Below are 19,776 nucleotides of genomic sequence, written 5' to 3'. Positions count from 1 at the left end.
TTTTTTAAATTATTCAATTTGTTTTTTTTCGCTTTCTATTAGCATTTAGGTTATATGAAGGATGAAATTTTCTTTTTGAAATTTAATATAAATCAAATTTGTTTTAATTTTATAATTGCTTTAAAGCATTATTTTTTATTATTATTACTATTATTAAAATAATTACAATAAATACAAAAACGGAATCAAATTGTATGCAAAATGTATTTTTTAATTTTTATTTAATATAATAAGTTTAATAATAAACAAACAAACAAAATCATATAAATATTATCTTATAAATAAACTTCGTATTACATGTAAAAATAAACAAATTGTTGTTAATTATTTGCAAATAGCATAAAAAGAGAAGTATGTATTTATATTTGAAAACACAAACTTCCGGTATCCAAAGTATTGGCCATTATTCGGTATTGTCGGAATCGGTTTTGAAAACAACAAAAAAGTACATTGGTCACGTAATATCGAAAGTTATTGGTTTTTTATTTGATCTAGAATTAAATTCTTTATCGATTAAATAAAAAAATACATAGGATTTCATAAGTCAAATGTGAAACACATTCACCATAAGCTTCGGTGAGCAATCGGTGTGCTTCAGCGGCACTTTTTTCAAAATAAAGCAAAACTTCCTGCATATGAAGTTTTGCTGGCACAAAATTCGACATTTTCGAACTTTGTTATTTAAACTGTAAAAAAACCGCGTTCAAAAGATACGCCATCTATTGTAAATCCCGAATTTTTATGTCATACACTCAATATTAAGAATGAATTCTCAAAGCAATTCAATACGTTTCAAATACTAAGGAGTTAAGCCTATAAAATAATTCGTTATGAATTATTTAATGGAATGTTTAATAGATAAAACTTAACCCTCTAACCTGCAAACATTAAAAAGCTAAAAAAAAGTTGTCAAATAATTTTTTTTAGGGTAATTCAGAACTCAGAACAGCCATCATAAACTAATTTGTAAATTAAGTTTAGGAACCAGGTGCAAAAATGTGAAGATTGCCTCAGGGCATTGTTGCGGATTTAGGTTAAAAAACAATAATTATGATATGATTTTATTGAAATACTAATTAAAAATAACTAATAAAAAATATTTCGAATAGATCGGACGACTAAAAGTTAGTAAAACTTTGATTTAAAAAAAAACACAAACATTTTCACGTGCTAAAATTATGACATCACTCACAAAACTGCTGACAGAACAAAAACTAAAAGTCAGAATGGATTTTGACCTTCGAGAGAAATGTTAACAAATCTGTAACTAAAGTCAAAGTTAAATTTTAAAAAAATTATAATTACTTTTTGAGATAATTGGTGTTTTGTAATGCATGCCTTGAGGCACTCTTGCGGTTTAGAGGGTTAATGTTATTTTGAAATTTGAATTAAAAATTAATACCACAGATTATTACAGATATATGTACAACAAATTATAGTTGGCAAAAAAGTTTTCAATGGTTGTGGTTTGCGGAGCGAGAGAAAAAATATAATTTTCAATAGGAAACGAGTGTGTAATATATTTGTCCTTCTTTTCAAACCACAACCATTTTGACATTTTCTTTTGTTGTATTTCTATTGCCATATTTCTGAAACCAGCTGATTTATATCTGTATAATTTGTGATTAATACTTTCAAAACTTTTATTTTAAACTAAAATTTATTTCAAATTTATTATTTTATTAGAAAGAAATTTTAAAAAAGAAAACAAAATAATTTCAAGTACATAATTAAATTTTTACATTAAAAAACGTTTATCGATTAAAGTCTTATTTGAAATATTCTCTTTAACAGCATAGCGATAAAACGATTGGAATATCTGAAATAAAAACAAACAAAACTAATTAATAAAACTACGCAAACTTGGCATTATAAAAATGCTTACCTTATTAAAAATACAAACTGCAATAACAGCTGCCAAGAGATTTGTAAAGATAATATAAACTGCCAGAAGCAAAAGGAATTCCAATATAAACACTTGCAATTCGTTGCCATAAAGAAACATTTGGGTAAATGAAAAACTTGTGTCGATATAAAATGTACCCTTGTCTAAATGAAAAATAAAGGGAAGGAGAAATAAAACAAAATATTTTTTAAATCATGATAAAAATTACAATACATATTTAAAAATAAGAAATTATTTGTATAAAAATTACATTATTTGCAGACATGATTGCTTATTTTTTATTTACTTTAAGCAAGCATCATATATCAGAGGATATTTAAAACAAGTAAACATTTTATATTTTCTTTTTTTAGGAAAAAATTTTTTCCATTTTTTTTTTAAATTTAAAAATTGTGAAAAAAAAATTCGGGTTAAAAAATATTTTTTCCGATTTTGACCCATTCAACTTACTATGGTCTTATATACGTCGTTGCAAAGGTCTTTGAAATATCTATCATTAGATATCCATATTGTCTATATTAATGACATAGTAATCCAGATAAAGGCCAAAAATAGGTCAAAAATCGAGGTTGTCCTGGGCGGTTACTGCGTAACTCATCCGAAAACGGAAATGTTCGAAAATGTGTGCTAAATACAATGTAATTCGAAAAGATTTCCTTTCGAATTAGCGAGTAATCCCCCTGGATTTTTATCTCAGCCATTTGTGGACCGATTTTCACGATTTTAAATAGCAACCGAGCTGGAAGAATTCCGGAGATATTGATGTATGAATCGTGTATGTAAGTTATTTGGGGGCATCGGAAAGTTCATTTCAACAGACAGACAGTCAGACATGGATTAATCGACTCCGCTATCTATAAGGATCCAGAATATATATACTTTATAGGGTCGGACAATTATATTGTGGAAATTACAAACGGAATGACAAACTTATATATACCCTTCTCACTAAGGTGAAGGGTATAATTAAATTTAATCCCTTAACAATTCCTTGTCTGTACCCATAACCGATTAGATGTCTGAAATCCGGCACTCATTGTGTTAAGCTTATTTATGTAACAAACCAATAGGCTTAATTCCTTAGAATTAATTCTTTATTGAATTATTCAAGTTTTCCTTAATTCAAATCCATCTAAATATATAAAAGAGTAACGTTAATGAACTGATTCAATATCGCCCAGCCCAAACGCCAAAAGGTGAAATTTGGGCTATACGTTCCCCTTTCCCTATGTAGATCCACTAAGAAGGGATTTTTGAAAATTCGAAGGTTCAAAGACTAAATCCGGTAACCTTAAACGGGCAAATACCGGTATAATGTACGATATGTTGTCAGGTTCATTCATATTTTGTAGTTTTTAGTAATAGTTCTTCGGAAGGGTGACCAAAGCTTTCATTAGTAGGGATTTCGGTTCTAAAATTTGATTCTTCCATTACAAAATATACACGCTTTATTTGAATGCAGATAATTTACAGCGGTGTTTCTTTGCCTTTCTAAGAAGAAGAGGTTTAATTTATTCCAGATGCACTAGCACGTACTATTCCATTATTAGTTTCCATATTTCTACTTTATATTGGTATCAATAAATTTGTCAAAGAAAAAGTGTATTCCCAATAAGCACGAAAGCCCCAAAAATTCAAACACTTGAACATTTTGTTTGAATTTGACTTGAATGCAAATGTAATTATGTTTTGAACTTGAAAAATATTTGAAAAAATTAAATATTTTTCAAACAAAAAACATGTGGCTTGAATTTATGTTTCCTTTTTACTGGAGAATGGTATTGAAATAAAGTGTAATACAACTGTAATTCAAGGCTTGAATTAGACTTGCTTTCAACTTGAATTCCAGTAAAAGTGCTTATTGGGTTTCTATTATATTTCTACTTTTCTTCAAAATACTTACTATCAGTCAAATAATTCTCAAATTCACAATCAAATAAGCGCTCAACAATAGTCTTCTCCTTAATTATATAATCCATATCCTTAATTCCCTGTAAATGAAATGATTAATTAATCATTAAATTGTCATTAAATTTTTACAACAAATTCTCTAACTTACATGATCAATAAAGGCACAAAAGAAACGATTAACACTACAATACGCAATTGAAGTCTTCTCCAAAGTGCCTTCAATAGTGTTTATCTCTTTTTGAAAGTGTGTACCTGTTGAACCCACTCCTCCGCCCGCCACAGCACCACCAAATGATCTTTGATACGGCAGCAGTAGTTTATCAAAATAATTACTTAAATTTTTTGGTGGCATTATCACGTAACACTGATCCGTATCACTTAAAAGACCACGACGTCCACAAATACTGTGAGTTTCACGCTGCAGCTGCATGATCATTGTGGTGATATCGGAATCAGCAAAACCATGCGGTGAACGTCCATGTATATAAAAACCAAATGAAGGTTCGATCAGCGTAAACACTGAAATATTTGCCAGGGAACAGTGTTCAATGTATTTTTGTATTGGATTGCCTGTGAAGCGTGTAAGAATTTGGCTAAGAACCACATACTGGCAGATGTAGATTAGGAGGTATAGAAGGGATATGTAGAAGATTTTCAATGTTGCATCGCCGTGACTGAGGATGTCAATATTTAGAAACTGGAAATGTAAGAGAGGTGAAATATAATAGAGAAATTATTGAAAATTAATAAAAAAGAAGAAAATAAAAAAATATTACCAATAAAAATTTACAGTGAATTATATTTCTAAAAATACAAAAAATATTAATTTAACAAATTCCACGACCATCATGGGTTTGCGTTTAACGTATAGACGTTGAAATACAGTTTTCAATGTCCTCAGAAAACTCACGAATATGCTGTTAAAATCGGACTAGGTTATGTTATAAAGGTAGCCGGTATTACCAGCTTACTTGGGTCCATGAATTGGTTCTTTTGTGATACCCTAAAGGATCATGTTCAGGTCCTCAAAAGCTCCTTCACATGTTGGAAAGGTGTTCGAATCCAACTTCCAAACAGCTGTTCTCGATAGACCCGCTAGGCCGTGCATGAAAGGACTTCCCATTGACATAGTCCGTGTCCCCAATAGAGAAGGGTAAATATACCGTTTCCTCCTCATCTTCATTATGACAACTTCTAGAGAGGTCATTATAAGGAGTGTTCAGTCTCCTAGCATACGCACCAATTAAGTGCCCTTTAAGTACGGTAATCAAAATTCGTAGCCTAGCCCGTGCTAGCCCCGTAAGGGACATTGACCTATGAGGGTCATAAACTTGTCATGTAAACAATTTATAAAACCAGACCATCTGAGCTGAGAAGACTCAAACAAGTTTCGTTGTATTAGTGATTTACTGCAGGAGAGCGGTAAACCGATCAAAACATCGATCTCTTCAACTTGCAGACCAGTTCATCCGCAATAGTATTGGCAAGTACACCAGTCATTCATGTACTAATCTGGATGTCGAATACATACCAGAGAAGTATTTGATAGCAGTGTACCACCCTTTTGATGGTTGAAATCTTATTTTGAATTACACTACATTGATCACGTAGCCAGAAACACACCACCTTATGAAAACGGGGAATATAGAAAAACCCACCCATCCCAATCACAGACTTGGTGCCATCTGTATGTATGAAAAACGTCTCCTTAGAAGAAGGTAGACCTCCATGCACAAGATGGAATGCTACGCTGCGCACCCATAGTCAGGATTCTCTCAATCATCCCGCAGTAGGTGGATTTACTGAGAGCCCTCCGCCATACTAGTACTCTATACATTAGTATGGGTTTTACCACCATGTCAAAAAGCCATTAGGCATTCCTAGGGTCCATTCCCCAGGTTTTCCCAATGGCACTTCTACAGGCGTCTAAGCTGCCTTAGACGCTCTCGCTTGGATATTCAGGTACCAGTATAGCTTGGAGTCTAGAATGATACCCACTATCCGTGAGCCTACGTTGCACCCCGTTAAGGCGCAATAATGGGTAGGTGGGTATATTGTACCTTCTTGAAAAGAGTATAAGCTCCGTTTTCCCAGTCTACTATCAGTTCTCCAAAGGCGAAGTGTACTAAGTGAACTTTGTAGGCCTTGTGATAATGTGTCAAGATGTTTCCCAGACCGTTTTGCCCTTCATGGAGTCTAAGTTCTCAATGACATTTTTTCTATTCAAAAAATAGCAAAAACATTTTTATCTTGTTTTTAAAATGAAACATATAAAACATCCGATGGTTGGTTGACAATACAATGTAAACTTTTCCGAATATCCTATTAATAGGTCACAATCCAAAAAATTCGTTAGAGAATTTTTATTTTTTTTTTAGTATTTCCACTCACTTCGTATGGCGTGGAAAAAAGTGATTTTGTTATCCCCTCAAAATAAATGTCAAGTTTTTGAAAACTGAGATTACGGAATACAGTTTTCGCAAACAAGTTTCCATTGAATTGTCACTCACTGTATTTATTACTCCAACTTATTTAACTTACCCTTGCTACCACCACCATTGTCAGTCCTTGTAAGATTTTTGAAGTCTTCTGCTTTCCACTTAACTGTATCCATTCGTTGGCCAATAAAATGCTGCGCCACGCCGAAACATTTGAATCACTAATAAATGTTCGAACACTCGAACAAACGGAAGACGTTTCTAGATTATTTTTCAAATTGAAATGGTTCGTATCACCGCAACGCGGACGTTCCCAGTCAATAAAGAAGATATGAAAATGTGATAAGCGCCAAAAGTAAATACACATATAAATCAACTGCATGAATGTGGAACACACATGCCACCAAAGAATGAAAGCAAGAAAGGAAACAAACAAAAAATGGAATTGTACTCATGTATAATTGATTGGAATGGCAAACAAAAATTAACATAAACTTGAAAAAAAACACAAAACAAAACAATTTACCTTTAAAATCAATGCTGCATATATAATCAATTCCAACGAACGTTGATCCTTAACAATGGGCAATGTCAACTCCACATTGTCTTGGCTTAAAAATGTTAAAGAATTCATAAAAACATGTAAAAGAAAGCACACTAAAAAGGCCAATGCCATATAGGAAATCAAATGCAATAGGAATTCGGTGAAAAAGGTAAAATGACAAAAATCATCATTGTTATTTTGTGAAGCTGCTGTCAGAGGCGTAGACGATGATGTGCTACCACACGATGAACGTCTTTTCCGGGTGTTATTGGCTTTAAAGAGGGCTGTCACCAGAGCCAAGAGTAGAGATAATGGCAGCACTATTTCATTAACCAATTCTCCTTTAGCTGTCGCCCTTATACGTTCATAGGTTATGCTGAGTTTGAAATTGTATTGAGTATTTAGCGTGGTATTGTTGGTGAATTCAATGTGACGATAATGCAGCTTAAGCAGGGGTACAGATATTCGATTGTTTTCGTGAATATCGTAGTGAAGTTCTATTTTATCAGCATAACGCAACGATCTGAAAAGTAGCAATTTGTGAGAGTCTTCATAACGTGCTGGTGCTTTTGGTGCCAATGCACCATGTCGATGGTGAAATTGTATTAATTGGAAACGTTTAACAAGTTGCCATTCTTCTTTTTGTAGGCGCTGAAATGATATAATGTTATTTAATAATTAGATTACTTCAGTAAATATGTCCAGATATCAGGTCCACTAGGTATTTCGTAAGAAACCAAAAGATAGAAAAAGTTTTTCTTATAATCCGGGTAATTCCTGAAAATTAACATATTTATTTGTTTAATATTTCAAGGGAAAGGTAAAAGTCCGGGAAATTAGTAACCATAACATTTTTTGAGAAATATAATTTTTCGTAAGCAGCCTCCGCTTGCAAAATAGCGAACTTGCTTGCGGAAGTTTGGTTGGATGAGCAATAGAAAGAGGAGAAAAATTCTGCTGTTTACAATTTTATTGTTTTTAATGTTGAATGCGGCAATGTTTTGAATGAGGAATCGGCTTATTTGATGGAAAAAGTGCGAATTTTTTGTAAGAATATCTCAGTTAGATAGAAGAGTTCCCGCCATATTGGATACGGCATTTTGAATCTGAAAAAGTTTACTTCAGATTCGAAATCAGCAATCTTGAATACCCCCGTATACCGAATTTCATGTAAATCAGAAGAAATTTCATGTAAATCAGCAGAAAATTTAAAATTTTCCCCGCCATATTGGATCCGCCATTTTGAATCTGAAAAGGTTTACATCAGATTCGAAATCAGCAATCTTGAATACCCCTGTATACCGAATTTCATGTAAATCAGAAGACTTTTTAAAATTTTCGCCGCCATTTTGAATTTGAAAAATTTTACCTCAGATTCGAAATCAGCAACCTTGGAAACCCCCGTATACCGATTTTCATCCTTTTTCAGTGATTACTTATAGTTTTGGCCACAAAAATGGGTAAAATTACCTATAGTGCACTGCACAGTGGGGCAGAATCAAAATACATAGTATTTTGCAAATAAATCTGCCATTTCTAACAGACTGACTGACCTCAATATGTTTTTAATGGGCCATATAAGCCATTTACCACCCAGGTTCCCAAAGGAACGAAATCCTAAAAATATTCAATTTGAAATTTTTCGGAAATTCTGGGATTCTTTTAAATATTTTTTTTTTTTAAATTATCTTTGCAATATGTTAGGTTAGGTTAGGTTACGTGGGTTCACTCGGAGGCCTTGCGGCCCATTGTGGTACCCTTAGAAGTACTATTCCATTATGCTGAAAATGTTATACATAAAGTGAGAATAGTTTCCCTCCCTAGTTTCGTCTATTATGTGATTTCTGTGGTCCCTATGGGAACCAGCCGGTACTTCTAATAAACCCAATCATATTCACTAGTGACACATCTCTGAGACAGTCCAGATCATGGAAAAGAGCTCTACCAAGATGTAGTAGTCTATGCTCTTGTAAGGCTGGGCATTCACATAGAAGGTGCTGTACCGATTCCTCCTCCTGTTCATCTAAACAACTTCTACAATAGCCATAACGTGGGTAACCCATACGTTCCGACATATGTCCAATCATGCAGTGCCCAGTAATTATACCCGTGAGAAGTCTAATCGAATTCCTACTAAGAGACAAAAGAGTCTTAGTTCTATCCTCTGTCAGATTGGGCCAGAGCATTCTGGATATTCTACAAGTGATGATATTTGACCACCTGAGTTCCGTCTCGCTCAAAGCCCATTCATCTATCAATTTTGATACTGTCACCAAGAGAGTGTGAATATCCCTTTGCGCAAGAGATACGTCCAGGGACGACCCGTTGGTTGCGCACTCATCAGATACTTCATTTCCCCGGATGCCCGCATGTCCTGGAACCCATATCAGCTCCACGTGATGTTGTGTCAGTTGTGCCAGTGATTTGATACAATTGAGAAGACATTTCGACCTAATCACGTTGGAGTTAAGAGCCTTGATTGATGCCAGGCTGTCCAAGTAGATATGTATGGTCGAATTTTCGAGATTCAGTTCCCGGATTCTTCTCGCGGCTGTATCAATAGCATAAATCTCTGCCTGGAAAACCGTGCAGGTATCGGGTAATCGAAGAGACATCAAAAGGTCCAGCTCATCTGAGAAGATTCCCGAGCCCGTGCCTCTTTCTGTCTTTGAACCATCAGTATAGATTGAGATCACGTCATCTCTTAGGACAGAGTTCGCGGCCCAATCATCCCTTGTCGGTATTCTGATCCTAAATGTTCTATCAAAATTCGGTGTGGGTATTATATAATCCGTTTCCCTCCCTATGATTGGCCTGCCTATCTTTTGTAGGATGGTGCCATGACCAATACGATCATGCTTCAGTCGGCTCGACTGTTTGAGTCGTAGAGCAGACTTAGCAGAAATGCATTTGATATATACATATATCAAGGGGAGTTATATTTAGCATCGTCTCTAGACTGGCCTGAGGTGTGGAATTCATAGAGCCAGTAATTGCAAGACATGCTAATCTTTGTAGCTTGTTTAGAATAGAGAGGTGAGTCTTAGTGTCCACCACTCTCCACCAAACAAGAGCCCCATAGGTCAAAATAGGTCTTATGACCGCGGTGTACATCCAGTGTACAATGTATGGTTTAAGACCCCATCTCTTCCCAAAGGTTTTCTTGCATATATACACGCAGAGAAAAAATATAATTGGGCATGGTTACTGTAACCATTTATATAGTGTTACAAGTTTTTTAACTATATTATAGTCACAGTAACCATTTACATGATTGTGGTAACCATAATATGGTTAACTTACGATTCACATGATTGTCTCAACCATATATATGGTTACAGTAAACATATATATGTTTGTGGCAACCATATTTATGATGAATAATTTCATCATAATATGTTGTTCTCAGATTATGATAAGCCTTAAGCCGAGAGCACCATAATATGAGAAGTCCTTCATCATATAAATGGTTGTCACAAACATATATATGTTTACTGTAACCATATATATGGTTGAGACAATCATGTGAATCGTAAGTTAACCATATTATGGTTACCACAATCATGTAAATGGTTACTGTGACTATAATATAGTTAAAAAACTTGTAACAATATTGAAATGGTTACAGTAACCATGCCCAACTATATTTTTTCTCTGCGTGTAGAAGGCACATAATGCCTTCTTCATTCGACTCTCAGCATTACGTTTCCACGAGAGCTTAGAGTCCAAAATTACGCCAAGATATTTGGCTTCGCTTCAAATCTTCAGAAAAGTACCATCCAGTCGTGGAGGTTTAAATTCTGGAGTTTTATATCTCCTGGTTGCAATATGTTAAATAACAAACAATTTCATGTTTCTGGTTAGCCGAATGTATCGTTTTATGGATTTGCAGTGACCGGCATCTAATTTGACGGTTGATAGCCCTGATAGCTATAAAGTTTTCGGCAGATTGACTAAAAATACATTAAAAAGAGACAAACTCGGTCACATACAAACTTTAGAAGTACTTACTATCTTATCTTATTAGAAGACATTCCATTGTAATTAGAACAACGAAACATATTACGATAATGCATTGCATGATCTAATCGTTAAAATGACAATTGGACATTCGCTCCGAATCGACAGCTGTATCAACTGTAAATCTTTTACCCATGAATGAACTTCAGACAACATCAGACCTCGATCGAGAATGATCTATGTTTGTTATTTCTCCAAAGATTCCTGTTAAATTAATGATCGTGTAGCATTTCAAATTGAACGTCCTACATTTCACTAATAAGGGGGTTTCCAAAGGTAAAAGGCAAGTGATAACAAATTAATTTTGGGCCGAATTGAATGATATGAAGGGTTTTTCTTGGACATATCAGATTAGTACCGCCATGCGAAGCCACGTCGGACTTGAACAAAGTCATATTTTAAGTTATTTCTTTTATATCTCACACACAGCTAGTTTTATTCGAGTACAGGTAAGCCTCCATTTACGCGGTACTTTATTTACGCGAATTCGATATAACGCGAACTCAAATTAGCAACCACTTTTTCAAATACGCGACTTTTTTTTCACGATTTTTATATAATGCGGCAACAAACAACAAGAAATGAAAAAACACAAGCGAATAACATATTTCTTTTTTGAAAACATCGTTAATTTTTATGAATTTTTTGTTTTGATCTCTTTTATGTGTTAGAATATTTTGTTTTTTTAATTGAAATTTTTTTCCTTAATTTTCGATAAGAAATAATTTTTTTAGTTGAGTTTTTTTTACTTTACTTTTGTTTTAAGTAAGTTTTTAGAATTACAATAAGTTTACTTAATGTATATATCGTCGCCTTAAATGCAAACGGACGTAACTACATTTTTATTGTTTTTGCAGGATACGTTATAAAATCAATAAAAATAGAGTATTCTTGGCAATTGTTCAATCAATAAAAAACTCGATTTTGAATTTTTGTGTTGTTGTTATAGCAGCAGTGTTTGCTGAGTTGACAGCCCTTGGCCGAGTGAACTCGGGTCATTCCGGTGCGTAGAACCGGCCAAGGTATATTAATTATAAGGTAGTGTCATCGGCGAATTCAGAATACCGAGCGAATTGGTTATATTTTTTTTATATGTAGTTTGACATTTAAAGGCGAATTGGCTGGCAGGGAAAAATTTCAAAAACAGCTCACAAATAAATCAAAGCGAATTTTTGTTAAACAAAAAATGTTTATAAATTTGAATCTGTTTGTAATTTAATTTGATGTTTTTAAAAATAAAACTAATTTCGTGTAGTATTATTATTGGTTTTAAAACATAAACGAATTTAATAGCAAAACAAAGTTTGACATTTACAAAATGTAAACAAAGTTTGACATTTATAATGCACTACGGCGAAAAATTAACATAGTAGCAAAAAACGATCAGCTGGTCTGATAACACTACCTTATAATTAATATACCTTGGAACCGGCTGTCGTGGGAATGTTTTTTTTTTGTTGTGTAGTTACTTCCGCTTTCATTTTTTCTTATGTGACTGATATATTGTTTTACGCGAAATAAAAAATATTGGCCCCACAAAAGCATTTCGTTCTAAATTAGAACCTCGTTTTACGCGAATTTGATTTACACGCTATTTTTTTGGGCCCAACAAACCGCGTAAATGGAGGCCAACCTGTATATAGTTTATTTATAGTTTCAATCGAGAAAAATACTAAAAAATCCGCATGTGCATTTACATTACGAGGAAGACTTTTCCCATTTTTTTTTAAACAAACACAAACTGCGACGCTTTTTACTTGTCTGCAGATTCGCCCAGAGTCTCTGGCGGGAATCGAACCCGCAACCCTCAGATTAATAGTTCAGCACACTATCGACTGGTCTATCGGGGCACCCAAGAGATTATCGATCGCGTACATGAGATGGCGTTAGTGGAAGGTAATCTAGCTCTTGAAGGAACTGGATTAGAGTTGTGTTTGACAGTTGTATCATTATTACAATGGAATGTGTTCTGATGAAATTTTGAAAATGCCAAGTTCTACACTAATTCATTAATTTGTTGCCGGCAGTGACAGTGGATCGCAAAATACACTACTGACAAATTTGTAGAATAAACATCCAGCTGAATTCTTTCCAAACACTGTCAATGTATTAAAATTCAAATCTAAACACTGCTCCTTCTTCCCATAATCTTTAATCACAATATTTATTTGAATAAGCAAAATATTTTCAAAACTTACCTTATTTTCCGGCATAAGATCTTCTATTAAAATTGGTATGGTTTGCAAAAATATCCCATCATTGCCATCATTTCTGGTGAAATTTAAAAATAAACTTATGAAACGATTGTTGTCATAAATCTTTGCCAAATCAACAAGATCTTCCAATGTCAATGAACACTCAATTGCAACATACTTGTAAGCAAATCGTAGAAAATTAACAAAACTCCAACTGTTTTCATAATGGGGGCATAAATTCAAATCATTTAATTTTAAAGAACCCCAACGCAGCAGGGAGCCATCTAAGCCGTACGTATTTACAAAGAATTTCAAATGATTATGCTGTTAGATAAGAAGAAATATGTACATATGTATATGTATGTTAATAAATTATTAATATCATGCAAATACTTACTGCTGCCTTTTTCATATCCATAGAGTATTTTAAACCTTTAATCGGCGCTCCCAACTCCGCCAACGTTTCTTTACCCTTGCTATAGTAAAGAAATGGTTTCATTTGTTGTTGGGCCATTAGTTCATCCCCACTGCCATATCGGTAGACTAAATCGGTGGCTTGATTTAAAAGGAATTTACTACAGGGCGAATTCTTATCGTGTGCATAATGGGACAAAACACATAAATTGGCCAACTGATTGCATGCCGTTTGATTATGAAGACCCATACAAAAGAAGGCCACAAATTTCAAGTCACCAAAATGTTGATTAGAGGTCGTTGCTTGCCAAAAGGAATTGTAACTTAAATAAGGTCTCAGCAGGCCATTTGCAATGCAGTAGTCTTGATAGTGAAAGTTATACTGGATGTTGCAATCATCGCATAATCCATCGTATTGCCAATTGATGAAGGTCACTTCAATTCTTCGAGAGTATTCACCCAGTGCTTGAGTTGATGTGGTGGTCATCATTGTACGATTAATATATTTAAATTTACAATTTAATTTTGGAAGAATGGTTAGATTGTTTGAACAATATTGCTCAATTAGTTCAGTGGTGGTGTTCGTTATTTTGTGTTGCATTTGCTTTGGGTTTAGGTTGCATATGTTATGACAGGTTATGTATGGCTTAATAGTGTCATAGACCGTTACAGATGTTGGTGATGATGAGGTTTTGCAACCGCAAGAAAATTCTATAAATAAAATTTGAGGTTGAAGTTAAATGTTAGTGGTTTTTTTATACAAATGTACATATGTGCAAAATATATCGATTTTATATAAATAAATTGCTAGGAAATTATAACTGGTTAAAAACCAATTAAATTTGTTTATAGTTTAAAGGTATTTATAGACGGTAATACTGAGTATTAACACTTTTGAAATTTAAAATATTATTGAAATCATTTATTGTTTACACCTGCAAACTATTTGTGTATAATTTAAGTGAATTAAAGGACACTCAAAGCAAAGGTTCGAAAGAATTAAATTTTCAAAATCAAATAAAAATTGCTGTCTTATCTTTATATATATAGTTCTTCTGTACGTGTGTTAGTAACTAAACTCCTCCTTAACGGCTGGGCCGTTTTCGATGAAATTTGTTGTGTGTGTTTGAGTGGGTCCCTGGATGGTTTAGATTCACAATTGACCTATATAGGAACAATGGGCATGGCACCTCCCATACAAAGTAAAAATTTATTATTGCATATGTGGAGTACTATTATAGTGGGAGTCTTCAAACTTTGTGTGTGCTATGGCAGAACAACGTTTGCCGGGACAGCTAGTAATCAATATAAATAAAAATCAAATGTCGTTCGTTGGTAATTGCATCAGTTGAGAACGGACGGACCGATTTACACAATTTTTTGTTTGGTTTTTACGGAATGATAAACTGACTGCGCCCACTTTTTTCGATTTATCAAAAATCGGAAAACTGCTACACCGATTTGGCTAATTTAAATGTTCGTAGTTATCCAATTTAAGTTTTTACTGAAGGAAAAATTTACCACGCCCACTTTTTTCGATTTATCTAAAATCGGAAGTAAAATTTCGTGAGAAAAATATAAAATTTTACAATATAAACCTGCACAGAAAAAAGTTTCAACATAAATAGTATGATGTGATTTCATTGATTTCAATTCATAACATTTATAAATAATTTCTTAAATATTAAGATTTTTTCATATTTTATGTTTTCAAATTAAATCTAGAAGGCTTGAAAAATATAATTCCATTTTCATTTATATTTTTTTGTTTTTGAAAAATGTTTAAAATTTTCCTTGGAAAATATTTTATTTATTTTTATGATTTTCAGCCACAAAATGAGCAAATATGCGCGAAATTGATTAATTTTTTTAAGGGGATGATATGCTTAATGTTTATGGATATTTTATTATGTTCAATGATATTTTTTAAGTTTCAGATATTGTTGATTCATCTTAAAATATTGGCCAATATATGGCTACTAAACAAATATTTTTACATTAATTCATTAGATAATCCAATTATAATGCAATTTATTATAAAATATTATTAAATTTATGAAAAAAAAGCAAAAATTTCCGTCATGAACAATTTTATAATATTTATGAACATGTTCTTAAACTGAATGAAAAAAGTTTGGGAAAAAAAAGTCAAGTTCGATTAATAATATTTATTACAAAATTCATTCCAATTATGAATTTCTTTTTTCTGTGTGTGCTTTACACGCTTGAATGTGAAATTCTTTTTTTAAAATATAAAACTAAAATTATTAATTAAAATTCGAAAACGAGATCACGAGAAAATATCCATTGAAATAAAATGGAACTCGCTCTGTGATCACTCATATTTCTGGCCAAAAATCGTTTTTTTTATATAAAAACTCACAATATCTAAATTCGCTAATAACTTGGCCAATAAGCGTTTAATCAAGAAAAGCAGCTCGATCTGTGATCACTCATATTTCTGACCAAAAATCGATTTTTTTATATAAAAACTCAAAATATCTAAATTCGCTAATAAATTGGCCTATAAGCGTTTAATCAAGAAAAGGAGCTCGATCTGTGATCACTCGTATTTCTGACAAAAAATCGATTTTTTTATATAAAAAGTCAAAATATCTAAATTCGCTAATAACTTGGCCAATAAGCGTTTAATCAAGAAAAGGAGCTCGATCTGTGATCACTCATATTTCTGGCCAAAAATCGATTTTTTATATAAAAACTCAAAATATCTAAATTCGCTAATAATATGGCCAATAAGCGTTTAATCAAGAAAAGGAACTCGGTCTGTGATCACTCATATTTCTGGCCAAAAATCGATTTTTTATATAAAAACTCACAATATCTAAAATCGTTAGTAACTTGGCCAATAAGAGTTTAATCAAGAAAAGGACCTCGATCTGTGATTACACATATTTCTGAACAAAAATTTATTTTTTATATAAAAACTCAAAATATCTAAAATCGTTAGTAACTTGGCCAATAAGCGTTTAATCAAGAAAGGACCTCGATCTGTGATTACTCATATTTCTGAACAAAAATTGATTTTTTATATAAAAACTCACAATATGTATATTGATTTACATGTATTCTGTTCTTGCAAGACTTAGGTTTTTGACAACAAACTTAGGTTCGTTGTCTCTCAGTAGCGCTTCTATGTATAAAATAAAAATTATCATTCAACAATACGTTTTTTTTTTTCTTTTTAAATATTTCTACCCATTTCAAACCGCTTCTCACAAATTCACAAATCAAACACAAGCAGTTTTTTTAATTTGGAGAGGACAATGTGTGTCGGGTCAGCTAGTAATAAATAATTCATTAGCTTAATTCATTAGTACTTAAAACTTATTGAATTAATTCCTTTGAGAATTTATTCTTTATAGAATTAGTTCCTTATTGAAACATTCATGTTTTCTTTAATACAAATGTTTTTCAATTCAAATCTATTACAAAAAGGTTTTAAATATTTGAATTAAGTTTGAATTAGCCAGAAGAATTTCAGTGGAGTTGTGTAAGCCAGTGTAAGGAGTTGGCGTTTTAAACCATCGACAGTTTCGTACTAGATTAAAGAAACATGTTATATTTTATATTTAATCTAGTATGACTGTCGATCTATTACTAAAATAGATAAGGGTGATTATTAATTTTGAAAATTAATAATAGCCCATAATAATACATAATATTTGCTACCTATTAAAATTAAATTATTTCCTTCATTTCAGCTAATATGATACTCTTTCATTTGTATTATTTATGAAAATCATGATTTTGTTCAATAAAACCAATCTCTTAATCATAACGTGATGTGTTTAATCAACTACTACTTTAATCAACGACTACTTACTGTCTTTATTGGTTTGCAAATTTTCACCAATTTTCTTACACGAACTACATTTAAAATAATTTAAATCATAAATTTCATTTTTAGCACAGGTTTTAACATCACCAAACACAAAAAGCGTGCGATTAAAATTCCTTTCACTTGCATAATCCATTTTCGCACAAAATACTTCGCAATTCAAATTGGCAAAAACCGTTAAAATCACAATTATAATGGAATAATGGAAGCCCATTCTTTGGTTTTCAAAATTTTCAATATTATTTTGTAATATTTTGAAATTGTATAATTTTATTTTATTTGCTGTCTTTTGTAAATTTTCGCTTTTTCGTGTGTTTTCGTTTAACCCCTTAAAGTAACTGAAATGTAAGAGTAATTTATTTGTAATTTAGTTGCAGAGTTTTTTAGCTACAATAGTTATTATTGAACAAAAAAATTTGTTCTCGATTTACTTCCCCTAATATTCAAAATAGTGTATTGTGTAAAGGGTAAGTTGATAAGGGGTGTTTTCGTTTATAAACCGTCAGTTCAAATTTGATTATGGCAAAAATTTAATAATATGTAGTTCAAAATTAAAATTATATTCAAACACAACTACTATAATTTACAAATTAGTCATGACATCTAAGCAGAGCTTCTAATTAAATAATTCATTTGAGCATAATTCATTAAAATCTTAATTCGTTCCCATTCCCAACATATAATTCTTTAGCTTCGTTCAAAAGCTTTTATTTAAATATAATTCGTTCAACCTTTGAATTTGTAAATGTTTGTTAAATCAAATCTAATACAAATTGATTTAAAGTATTTTTTCTTCACTAAGTTTTTTTTTCTTTTGCTGTTAATCATTTACTAAATGAATTGAATAAATTTTACTTAAGCGGTTTTGGAATAGATTTGAATTAAAAAAAAATTAATTATTCAAAACATTTGTAATGGATTTGAATTCAAGAAAATTTGAATTATTCAATATGGAATTAATTTTATAAAGAATGAATTCTCAAAGGAATGAATTCAATATATTTGAATTACAAATGAATTATGCTTATTCATAATGAATTGATTAACTGAATGGTTATGATATACAATTTATTTTGATTTCGATCTGTGATCACTCATATTTCAGACCAAAATTCGATTACTTATATAAAAACTCAAAATATCTTAAATCATTAATAATTGGCCAATAAGCGTTTAATCACGAAAAGGAGCTCGATCTGTGATCACTCATATTTCTGACCAAAAATCGATTTTTTATATAAAAATTCAAAATATCTAAATTCGCTAATAACTTGGCCAATAAGCGTTTAATCAAGAAAAGGAGCTCGATCTGTGATCACGCATATTTCTCAACAAAAATAGATTTTTTATATAAAAACTCAAAATATCTAAAATCGTTAGCAACTTGGCCAATATGCCTTTAATCAAGAAAATGTGGTCGATCTGTGATTACTCATATTCTGTTGTTGCAAGACTTTTCAAACCGCTTCTCACAAATCGAACACAAGCATTTTTTAATTTGGACAGGACAACGTCTGTCGGGTCAGCTAGTTAAGAATAAATTATTTCGAACCTTTGCATCTAAGCAAAAAAATTTGCAGAAATTTACAGAAATTTTTTACATTTTAACTAATAACGGTATTGTTTTGTTAAAATATGGGTTTAATTACATCGTCTTGGAAAAGTTTGCTCCCTGATCTATCAAAGTATTCAGTAATTTGTTGTAGGCAGGATACTAATTGCTTTCTATTTAAATTTATTTTTGTAAATTTATCCATTTTAACTTAAAATAAAACCAAATAACACTTAATACAGCCTTACCCTTTACATGTAAATTTAAGGACACCTTGCATGGTTTGTAAACATGTTTATATACTTACATACATATTCCTAGACGTGTTTCGGTAAATATTGAATAGTGCAATGTGTGTTTGTTGCCTTCACCTTTTGTTATAGTTGTAATACAATTGCGATTAAATATCCTTAAAGTTGGTCACCATAGTTACCACAAACCCTTAATGAAACTACTACTGTATAAAAAGAAGCATTTAACAAAAACAAAATAAAACGCAAATAAACAAAAACAACGTGCATTGCGTGTATTCCAATGCCCGTATTTTTGGGCCTCTCATCCCATATTTTGAAAGAGTTGAATTTTTCATAATAGAAAATTTGCACCACTAATTAGACATAATTATTTTGTTGAACTATCATCTTGAAATTGTATCATCAATAATGTGTTATGTTTGTAACAAATTACTTAAATGCTTGTCTAAAATTTAAGGTAGTCTTGGTCTTAAAATAAATGCTTGTGTTCGATTTGTGAATTTGTGAGAAGCGGTTTGAAATGGGTAAAAATAATGATAATTTTTATTCATATAGGCCATAGAATATACATAGAAGCGCTACTGAGAGACAAATCAATGTACATATTTTGAATTTTTATATAAGTAATCGAATTTTGTTCTGAAACATTTGTGATCACAGATCGAGCTCCTTTTCTTGATTAA

At 32.0% G+C, this 19,776-nt stretch overlaps 1 protein-coding gene across 1 annotated transcript; it reads right to left on the bottom strand.

Moving 5' to 3' along the window:
* Nucleotides 1-1,641: 1,641 nt before the first annotated feature.
* Nucleotides 1,642-17,423, bottom strand: LOC135963661 (meckelin). Its single transcript, XM_065515607.1, has 9 exons — nucleotides 17,273-17,423; nucleotides 13,412-14,139; nucleotides 13,018-13,338; nucleotides 6,782-7,450; nucleotides 6,359-6,631; nucleotides 3,966-4,514; nucleotides 3,810-3,897; nucleotides 1,886-2,049; nucleotides 1,642-1,819 (listed from the first exon to the last, which is right to left on the bottom strand). Exons 1-9 carry the CDS (start codon nucleotides 17,421-17,423, stop codon nucleotides 1,739-1,741), a joined length of 3,024 nt encoding a protein of 1,007 aa, XP_065371679.1. The 3' UTR covers nucleotides 1,642-1,738.
* Between the last annotated feature and the right edge of the window lie 2,353 nt (nucleotides 17,424-19,776).

The sequence above is a fragment of the Calliphora vicina genome, chromosome 1 (assembly GCF_958450345.1).
Source record: "Calliphora vicina chromosome 1, idCalVici1.1, whole genome shotgun sequence".
NCBI lineage: Eukaryota > Metazoa > Arthropoda > Insecta > Diptera > Calliphoridae > Calliphora > Calliphora vicina.
Note: the sequence above shows the minus strand (reverse complement) of the source record. Positions and strands in the feature narration are given on the sequence as shown.